At 43.1% G+C, this 8,933-nt stretch overlaps 2 protein-coding genes across 2 annotated transcripts in view; both read left to right on the forward strand.

Moving 5' to 3' along the window:
* Positions 1-8,933, forward strand: part of LOC103130492 (SH3 and multiple ankyrin repeat domains protein 1-like) — a 54,546-nt gene that overhangs the window by 32,660 nt on the left and 12,953 nt on the right. The window contains exons 17-18 of the mRNA XM_016665946.1: positions 8,170-8,252; positions 8,334-8,458. Coding sequence (XP_016521432.1) covers positions 8,170-8,252; positions 8,334-8,458 — 208 coding nt within the window. The remainder of the gene's footprint in view (positions 1-8,169; positions 8,253-8,333; positions 8,459-8,933) is intronic.
* Positions 468-3,350, forward strand: LOC107834476 (uncharacterized). Its single transcript, XM_016665945.1, has 3 exons — positions 468-738; positions 1,566-1,644; positions 2,373-3,350. The coding sequence occupies exons 1-3, from the start codon at positions 492-494 to the stop codon at positions 2,665-2,667; spliced, it is 621 nt and encodes a 206-aa protein (XP_016521431.1). The 5' UTR covers positions 468-491; the 3' UTR covers positions 2,668-3,350.

Below are 8,933 nucleotides of genomic sequence, written 5' to 3' on the forward strand. Positions count from 1 at the left end.
GATGATAAATCCTCCCAGAAGTTATCGCAACAAACAATAATGTTGTTTCGATAAACAACATTAATAAAAGAGGCACAAAGGACCTTTAAAGTTACTAAATACAGCGACAGTCATTAAGTTGGTGCTCCACCCATCCACACATTAGGCCACACCCTCGCTGTATATTGACTCCGCCCACTTTGGTGGAAGCTTTCTAAATTTCTCAGGGGTGGGGTTTTGGTTTCCCAGATGTGGAAACTTCCCAAAAGCAGAACTTAGACCTCCCAGATTATGAATTAAACCCTCTACAGATGCAAACTGCATGCTGCTGAAACCGCGGCGTTTAAAGAGCAGGGGGCGGGGAACGCTCCACCAGTCAGCTTTTTAATCGGAGTTTCACTTAAAAATATATATTTGCTCATGATGTTAATGAAGGAAAGTCTGCTGTTTATGTTTATGCTGTGTTGATTTTTCAGATAAACATCCAACTATTAGATTCCTCTGGGCTTTTTATGAAACGTCTAAACAGATCATTTGTCTTTAGATTGGACGGTTGGGGTCTGATCAACGTAAACTACATTCTGCCTGCATGTACATGTGCTGTAAATGTTTGTCTATGCTTGTATAAACATCAGCATGTTTGTTCCTCAGTGCTGAGCGTGGGAGAGGGGGGCTACTGGGAGGGAACGGCGAGAGGACGCACCGGCTGGTTTCCCTCCGACTGCGTGCAGGAAGTGGCGCCGCCCAGCAGAGAGAAGGGTAAAATCACACATGATGAGTCTGAATCATCGCTCAGCCTGCGGCTTGCTGCAAACATAACCCGGAAGGAAACCAAATGTGTTTAATTCATTTAAATCTGAACAATAAAAAACTGTTTTCATTGTTTAATAGTTTCACACTGATAGGAAATTAAGAATAATAAAAAAAAGTTAAATATCTGATACTCATGGTGTCATTTCCTGATGAGCTCATTAAGGAATCAGCAGATCCTTAACGTCTTAAAAAGTCTTAAATTCTTTTTTAAAACGTAAGTTGGCCTTAAATACGTTAATCACAGATCTTACATTTTTTCTTATCAGGACTTTTTACTCATGTTCTATGTAATTTTTTTCCTTTGGTGAATTTGACTGGCATTCAATCAAATATAATTTAAATCAGTTATTTGAATGTACAGTTTATATAAATCATTATTAAAAGACAGAAAACTAAAATTATGATGAAAAACTTTAAGATTAAAAACAGTTTGGTTTTTTTCCCCCCTAAACTTTCAGAGGCCCCACAGCGCCACCTGGCGACCTCCCAGGGGACCGCGGCCCCCACTTTGAAAATCAGTTTTGGATTATCTTGTAGATGTTTCAAAATTTTCCACCAGAACCTGAAGTCACAACATTAGATATAAATCAACCAGAAAACATCTCTTGGTCTATCCCAGGACCGAAGCATTTATCCCTGGAAAGGAAATGTTTTCCCACGCTGAGAACAGCAGCAGGGTGTAAATAAATGTCTGTTAGTTTTTTGATGGGTTACAGAAACATGACGGAAGCTGATGGCTTTAATTGGACCTTGGTTTCTTCTGGACGTTTCAGAGACACGCAGCGAGAAGGCCAAGAGGAAACTTTTCCGTAACGTCACAGTGGGAGCGTACGACGGTACCGATGGGCCAAGGTGAGACGACTGGGAGCGCTGGGGTGATTCTCACAGAGTCCAGTCAGAATGAAAACACAACAAAGCCGCTTCTCTGGTCACACCAGGGGTTAATTTCTGCTTCTAAGCGACTTGATTGGAGGATGGAAAAGACTATTGTTGCATTCAAGTTGTGCTAAAGGGAGTTAGCCTAGCAGTGAAGCTATGCTAGCCTAAAATAGCATCAGAATGCTAAACATGTAGCATGTAGCCAATGTCCAGATTTCTAAAGCAGCTCTGGAAAGATGAACTTTGCTTCAACTGATATTTGAAAAACAGATTAAAAGCCATAAATTTCTCTGATGTTAATCTTTATTCAATAATTTAGCAGTAAAAAGAGAATGCTGCTTATTTTGCTGATATATATTTTTTGCTTAAAATGCGATTGATTACAGATCCAGCTATAACTCTGTTAAAATTTAATCAAGTCAAGCACTGTAAAACACGTTGCATTAAGTCAGAAAATCAGTTTCTTTATTTCTTTTAATCTGTTGAGAATAACTGTCAAGATTTCAGAGTTTGTCCTGGCAGTGTGGGGAAACGTCGTCCATGTTGTTGGTTTTTGGGTTGAAAGCGTCGTCGTGCTGAACCGCTCCTCTTCTCCTTCTTCTCCTTCTTCTTCTTCTCCTTCTTCTTCTTCTTCTTCTCCTCCTCTGTCTCAACCTGCCTGCTTTCCACCTTCATCTTCTAATCCGATAACGCTTCGTTAGAGGGATTTTCCTGCAGCTGCTGCTGCTTGTTATGAAGCTCTGCGTCTCGTTCAGGAGGAGGACGAACGCGAACATGAAACTGGCAGCGATATACTTCATCATCATGATGCTGCTGATGAGTCATGAGGAGGCTGAAGCCTCGGCTCCTCGGGGCGACGGAGAAGGACTCGGTGGTTCCCTTTGTTCCGACACGCCGTCCTTGAGCCCAGGAGTTTCCACTTTCTCTTCACTTCCTCTGCGGCTTCTGGTTCAAAGCCTCTGCTGCATGTGGCGCTGCCGTGTAAACAGACTCTAAAAAACATTCAACACACTCAAAGACTGTAAACGATACCACAATATACACATCCAGCATTTAGGATATAAAAACCAAAACTCAGAAAGTGGCTTCCAGTTCAGACTTCCAGTTATTGACGTTGGAAGATTTTTTTTTACCTGATACTCATCTTTTGCTCTAAATGATCAAACATTCACTTAGGCCTGGACAACAAATCAATAATATATATCATGATGTATATATACATTGTGATTCTCTTCACAATGTGATCAGTATCTAGAGATAATACATCTGATACAATATTCAATAATTTCACTCTGATCCAGAGCCACGCGGCATTCTGGGAGATGTAGGCAGAACAAATACTTTAGCGGCTAAACCTCTCACAGCTAGCTAAGCCTGGTAGGTGGAATCGACTCACTCTCTCTGGTTACCTAGCAACAACCTGCTGAGTAACTGGGACAGCAGCAGCTTCATGTTTCGCCACCGGGGCTCATAACTGCAAAAAAACCAAAACAATGTGAAGTGAAAACAGGATAAAACTGGAAACATCACGTCACCAGTTTGGCAGCATTTCAATTTGTACAAAACTTTGTCAATATTCCACTAACGTCGAAAAAACAAAATTTTGCAATCGTGGTGTTTATATTGAATAAGAAACACAATTAAAATCAGACATGATCACATTAATGCTCATGCAATAAGTCATTATACAACTCCTACCACTTCCTGTCGTCTTCTTTGTCGTTTCCACCAGTGGAAACATCCTGTTGTTGATCACATGACTTGTGTGACATGAAAAAACTGTTTCCACTGCAGTGATGGATGGATGGATGGATACATGAATTTCAAAATGGCTGAAAAACTGCCTCATCCTACAGCAAAAACCTGTAATCAAATAGTTTTTTTTAAAATTAGCAGGTTCTGTTAAGCAAATTTATTTTTGCAATTCCAATTTTCACACTTTTATGGTCAAAGGTTTGTTGATATTATGCTAATGTCAAAAACACAGTTTGCAGCATTTGAATGTTTGCTCACGTAATAAGTCATTAAAAACATTGGCCTCCTACCACTTCCTGTCGTCTTCTTCGATGTTTCCAGCAGTAGTAACATCTGGTTTTGATCATGTGACTTCTATGATGCAGAAGAAGTGTTTCTGTTTCAGTTTTTCCAGATACACAAACTACCTCATCCTGGCCCAAAAATCTTTATATCGAAAAACGTGAGTTTGTAGAAATCAGCTTGTTTCGACAAAACAAATTTATTTTCATATTCACATTTACGCAGTTTTTTATTCAGTGGAAAGGCAGCTAGTGTTTCTGTTTGAAGCAAAGTTGTTGAATTGGAGGTAGATGAGGTCAGATCCCAGCTGCGCCGGCCCAGTCCTCGCATCGCCGGCCCCCCAGTTCTGCTCCCCATCAGCCCGATGTCGCAGTTCAGCAACACAACCCTCCTCCTCTCTTCATCTTCCCTCACATCGTCTTCCTCCTGTGAAGTACGCAGCTTTGCAGACTCTCTCTCTCTCTCTCTCTGCCGGGCGAGCTTTCACTGGAAGACGGGGAAGAAGAGGAGGAGAGAGAGAGAGAGGAGGGGGGTACATGGCGATGGGGGGATGCGGAGAGAGAGATTTCTCTCTCTCCCTCTCTTCTTCGTGGCCATCACTGGGCCCCAGAAACAGGAGCGTGTGGTTCATTTACAGGTAGCGGCTGTTTCTCCATTCATTGGCTGGCTATGGATGTGAGGAGAGGACAATGGAGAGAGGGGAGAGGTAGATGCTGCTACTGAGAGGCCGTGCCTTTTTCAAAGCCAGACTAACGCGCTCTGTGTGTGTGTGTGTGTGTGTGTGTGTGTGTGTGTGTGTGTGAGAGAATCGCTTCGTTTTCCGACTCTCCGCATGCATGTGCATGTCTGCGCTGGTGGACGCCGTCGCTGCTGCATGTTCGCTCCGTCTCTTCCTGCCGTGTGTTTTCTGAATCCTGCCTGTGTGTGTGTGTGTGTGTGTGTGTCAGCTCATATTGATGCATTTCAGTCAGACAGTGTGGGTGTATTTCATTCTCTCTGATTTTGTTCTGATTCACCTGAAATTCCCATTTATTCCCGTTTCTCTCTAAATCTGCAGCTTAAATATCAAAATTTGGATTCATTTGAAATATTAGTCGATTATTTTCCTTCATATTTCCTGCATGCATTCATCTATATGCCCATGTATTTATTCTTATTTATTTATGTGTCTGTTAAATGAAGGATGTGTTTTCTGTGGTGAAGGTGGGAGTGTCTCACACTGAGTGTCTAACATCTGTCAGCTGCTTTACTTATTGAGCCCCCCTTCCTGCACTGTGTGTGTGTGTGTGTGTGTGTGTGTGTGTGTGTGTGCATTCAGCAGGTGAATGGTTAAAATGCCGTCTTTTTTCCCGTCTCTGATTGTGAATCGGAGGGAGGATGACTCAGGAGGGAACGCAATAACTTCAGTTGCGCTTTTTTTCTGACGCTCGAGTTCAGCGGCTGAAAGAATAAAAAATAAATCGTTTTTTTTTTCCGTGTGCGGCGTTCCTTTGATCGTTGGAGCGGGGAGACATGATGGAGGACAGGGTGAGAGGAAAGGGACGGAGGTGTGAGGAGCAGATGGCTGGAAGGCGGCTGAGCGTTGGCGAAAGCCTCGACGGAGACGGCAGCAGAAACGGACCTCGGTTGGGGGGAAAGCAGCCGGGCTGTTGAGTGTTAAAGTCGCGTCTTGGTGTCTGGATCTTCTGGACTCCAAACTTTCTCTGCGTTCCTCCGCCGAAGCGCCAGGCAGCCGGCTGAGTTTTGTTGTGTTGTTGTTGCTCTGACAGCGGTGGGCGTTTCAGACGCGGATGCACAATGCAGCAGGACGGACGGAGAGCCGGACGAGGTTTAAAAATACTACATGCAGGAAAAATGAATGAAACCCTGGAATTAAACTGCCGTTAAAACGGCAGGAAAATGAGACGCAAATCCAACTGTTCACCACAAGAAAATCAAATTTGTTCCACTTCCGTATCATCACCTTCCTAAAATAACATTTTTTTGCCAAAAGTGATTTTTTGTAAGCCAAAATCACTTTTAGCAAAAGAGGAATTAGGCCTTTATCTTAGGAAAGTGACGATAAGTGGAACTAAAAGTCACATTTTATCCGACTTTTTAACGACAATCTGAACAGCCTAATTAAGTTCTTTTTTGCCAAAAGCGGTTTTAATTTTTTTTTGTCTGAAACCTCTTTTGGAAAGAAAGAGGTGGTGGTAAATTTTTTAATCACATTTGACTTTTTCAGATGGAAATGTTTCTTAAGAACAGTTCTCGTGTTTGTGGCTCTGTGAATGCTGATCCACACAGTCAGACATTTGTTTCCTAAAAAGCAGTAATGGGTTTTCTCACCATTTTATCGTTATCACAAAAGCACCACAATATACTGTTACAAAATTCTAAGTTTAGCCAACAAAATATTCCATATTAACCGCCTCTTAAAGGCACATTTTGATGTGAAGGTCTGTTAGACTTGAAGCAGTTACCTGCAGCAGATTTCAGATCAGATTAAACAACCTGCAGGCTGAAGGTGTCGGCTGGTCCAAACCAAACCAAACCAAACTAAACTAACAGTCTTCTGAATGTCATCATGGAGGCTTTCTGTGTTCATTTACATAAAGACAGATGATTACCTTTACTGCAAATGGAGGGTTGGAGGCGGTGCACCATCCAGGATCTTCCTGTGTGCAACATGAATAAAAAACGTTCCTAGGCCCGGTACCTGTCAGGCAGATAAAACTCAGGCAGAAAAAACGGTCCAGGTCATTTCCATCTGTTCCAGTTGATCAGTTACCAATCAATACATCAAGTTCAGTTTATTACTCCAAAAGGCTTAAAGGGGCAGTATTATGTAAAATTAACTTTTTTAATATCTCTCCATCGTGTTTTAATGTTTTCCATATCAAAAACAAACCTGGAGTGTTGCTCTGATTCTTTCATGCATGTTTGAGAAATCTTTTAATCTCCATGGCAACCATAACATCATTACTTGATTATGCTATAAAATGTCAAAATGTGTCTGGAAAACGCATAACACTTCCCCTTTAAGACTTCTTTTTGATAGGTTTGAAAAACTTTTTTCACCTAAAAAAGCGTAATGACTTTTTAGCACAGAGAGTTGTTCCTCTGTCATGTTAGCCATTAGCTTTAGCGTCTGTAAACAAATTGATCTAATATGGATACAAATGTAGGTTCTTTTCCCCATTAACGTCCAGTCGACCCGGTTCTACTGGACCCAGAACTCCATCATCTGCTCCACCTCCATCTGCTGTGGTTCTGAGTCAAACCAACCTGTTCCCCTCCTGGCCTGTGGGGGCGCTGCACCAAGAACCACTGAAGGAAACGACACAAAAACCTCTGAAGACACTGAGAGCAACTTCCTTCTTCACCAGATGGAAACAAGATGGAGGCGTCAGATTTTAGCGGTTGGAGGATTTCTCTTTAGGCTAAAGACCAGGAGCCATTTCTGCTGCTAGCGCTAGGCTAGCACGTTAGCTTTGGTTGCATTTACCCAGAATGCCCTGCACTGTAGTCCACTTCCTGCTTTCAGATTCCACTTGGCGTTCACATATCAAACCGAACCAGAGTTCACTTCAACCGAACCCAGACGGAGCTAATTGGCTAATAACTAAAATGGTGCACATGACGATCAGGCCTTCATCCTTCCACCACATTGAGCCTCTTCATGTTTTCTACAAACTTTATCCATGTTTCCTGTGGGGGTAAAGGAACTGTTGTCACTCTGAACCACTGCAGTGACTGTTTCTGCTGGATCCCGGTTCCGTTAATTTGGTTCCATTGTGACTGAGAAGCACAGATGAAACCCCGGAGCGCTCTAACCGAGGCGGACTGGGCCGACATGAAGTCCAGCAGTGAGTCATGATTCGAGTCCGTTCGGCCAGTGCCGCCTCCTGGTCCAGACATGCCGATGGAAGCTCTAACCCAGCCTCACTGCCTGCTGCCATTTCTCTGCTGCCAGCCGGGTTGGTTTGTGCAGGTGGGGCCGAGATTACAGGCATGTCCGACCTTATCTCCTACATAATTTGAAGTGTCATGTATGACCAGCAGTGGTGCTCAGGAGTCGGTGCAGCAGCATCCATGTAAAGGCTGCCGGAGGCGGTGAAAGCAGATGCAACAATTTAGGTGCATTTGGTTGTTTTCTGTTATCAGTGTGAGTGCAGATTTCCCTGATGTGCTCTTCCTCCTGGCTCAGTGCTCGTCAGCTGCAGCTGGATCAGTCTGTGGTGTGGAAACTGCTCTCATTATGATGCTAACTGTACCCCAGCCATCAACCTCTCTGTAAACTAATGCCTCTTTTATGGCCCGCTCAACGAAACCTATCTGTCCGTCGCTGCAGGGGGTATCATAATGCGACGCAGTGAGAAAAGTCACTGTTTGCATGTTATCTTTGTATTTTATATGTTTTTCATTAGCAATTTTTAATGTTTCTCTCTTCCTCTGAATGCTCTTTATTCTCCACAGCGACTACATCATTAAGGAGAAGACAGTGCTCCTACAGAAGAAAGACAATGAAGGCTTCGGCTTTGTGCTCAGAGGAGCCAAAGGTAAACCTGCTCTGTAAACCCAGCGTGTCACGCAGCGTTTGGTCTGGTCTCTCCATATTTCTCCTTCCTTCTCCCTTCCAGCTCAGACTCCCATAGAGGAGTTCACGCCAACGCCAGCCTTCCCGGCGCTGCAGTACCTGGAGTCTGTTGATGAGGGGGGCGTGGCCTGGAGAGTTGGCCTGAGGATGGGGGACTTCCTCATCGAGGTAGAGCTGCTCAATACTCAGTGCTGGGAACGCTAGCTAAGTAGCGCTCTAACGAGCTACCAAGCTACCTGTGCTAACCTTAAAGCACTAACTATAAACATTAGTTCTGGTAATGCTACAACACTACACTAACATTGTATTTAGCAGTAGCTAATGGTAAAGCACTACATTCAGCCACAATTTGTGGATGGCAGCACTAAATAAAAGGCTGTGCTAACCTTAAAGCTAATAATGAATGTTAAATTTCACCAATGCCATTTTGCTAAACCAATACGGAAGCTAAAGTTAAAGCACTAAATGAAACCACAATCACACCCACCATCAGTGATGGGTAATGCTAACTTGAAAGCTATGTGGGCTAACGTTAAAGCATTAATCATATGCATTAGTTCTGCTAACGCTAAATGCTACACTAACATGGTTTTTATCAAATGCTAAAGCGCTACACCAATGTGGTATTTAGCAGAAGCTAATT

This window comes from Poecilia formosa, unplaced genomic scaffold (assembly GCF_000485575.1).
Source record: "Poecilia formosa unplaced genomic scaffold, Poecilia_formosa-5.1.2 Scaffold639, whole genome shotgun sequence".
Taxonomy (NCBI): Eukaryota; Metazoa; Chordata; class Actinopteri; order Cyprinodontiformes; family Poeciliidae; genus Poecilia; species Poecilia formosa.

Bases quoted from the DNA above. Each gene is read 5' to 3' on its own strand.
- LOC107834476 (XM_016665945.1), top strand. From the start codon at position 492: ATGAAACGTCTAAACAGATCATTTGTCTTTAGATTGGACGGTTGGGGT. The intron at 739-1,565 runs GTAAAATCACAC...TGGACGTTTCAG, and splicing joins GCCGCCCAGCAGAGAGAAGG to AGACACGCAGCGAGAAGGCC. The intron at 1,645-2,372 runs GTGAGACGACTG...ACGCTTCGTTAG, and splicing joins GACGGTACCGATGGGCCAAG to AGGGATTTTCCTGCAGCTGC.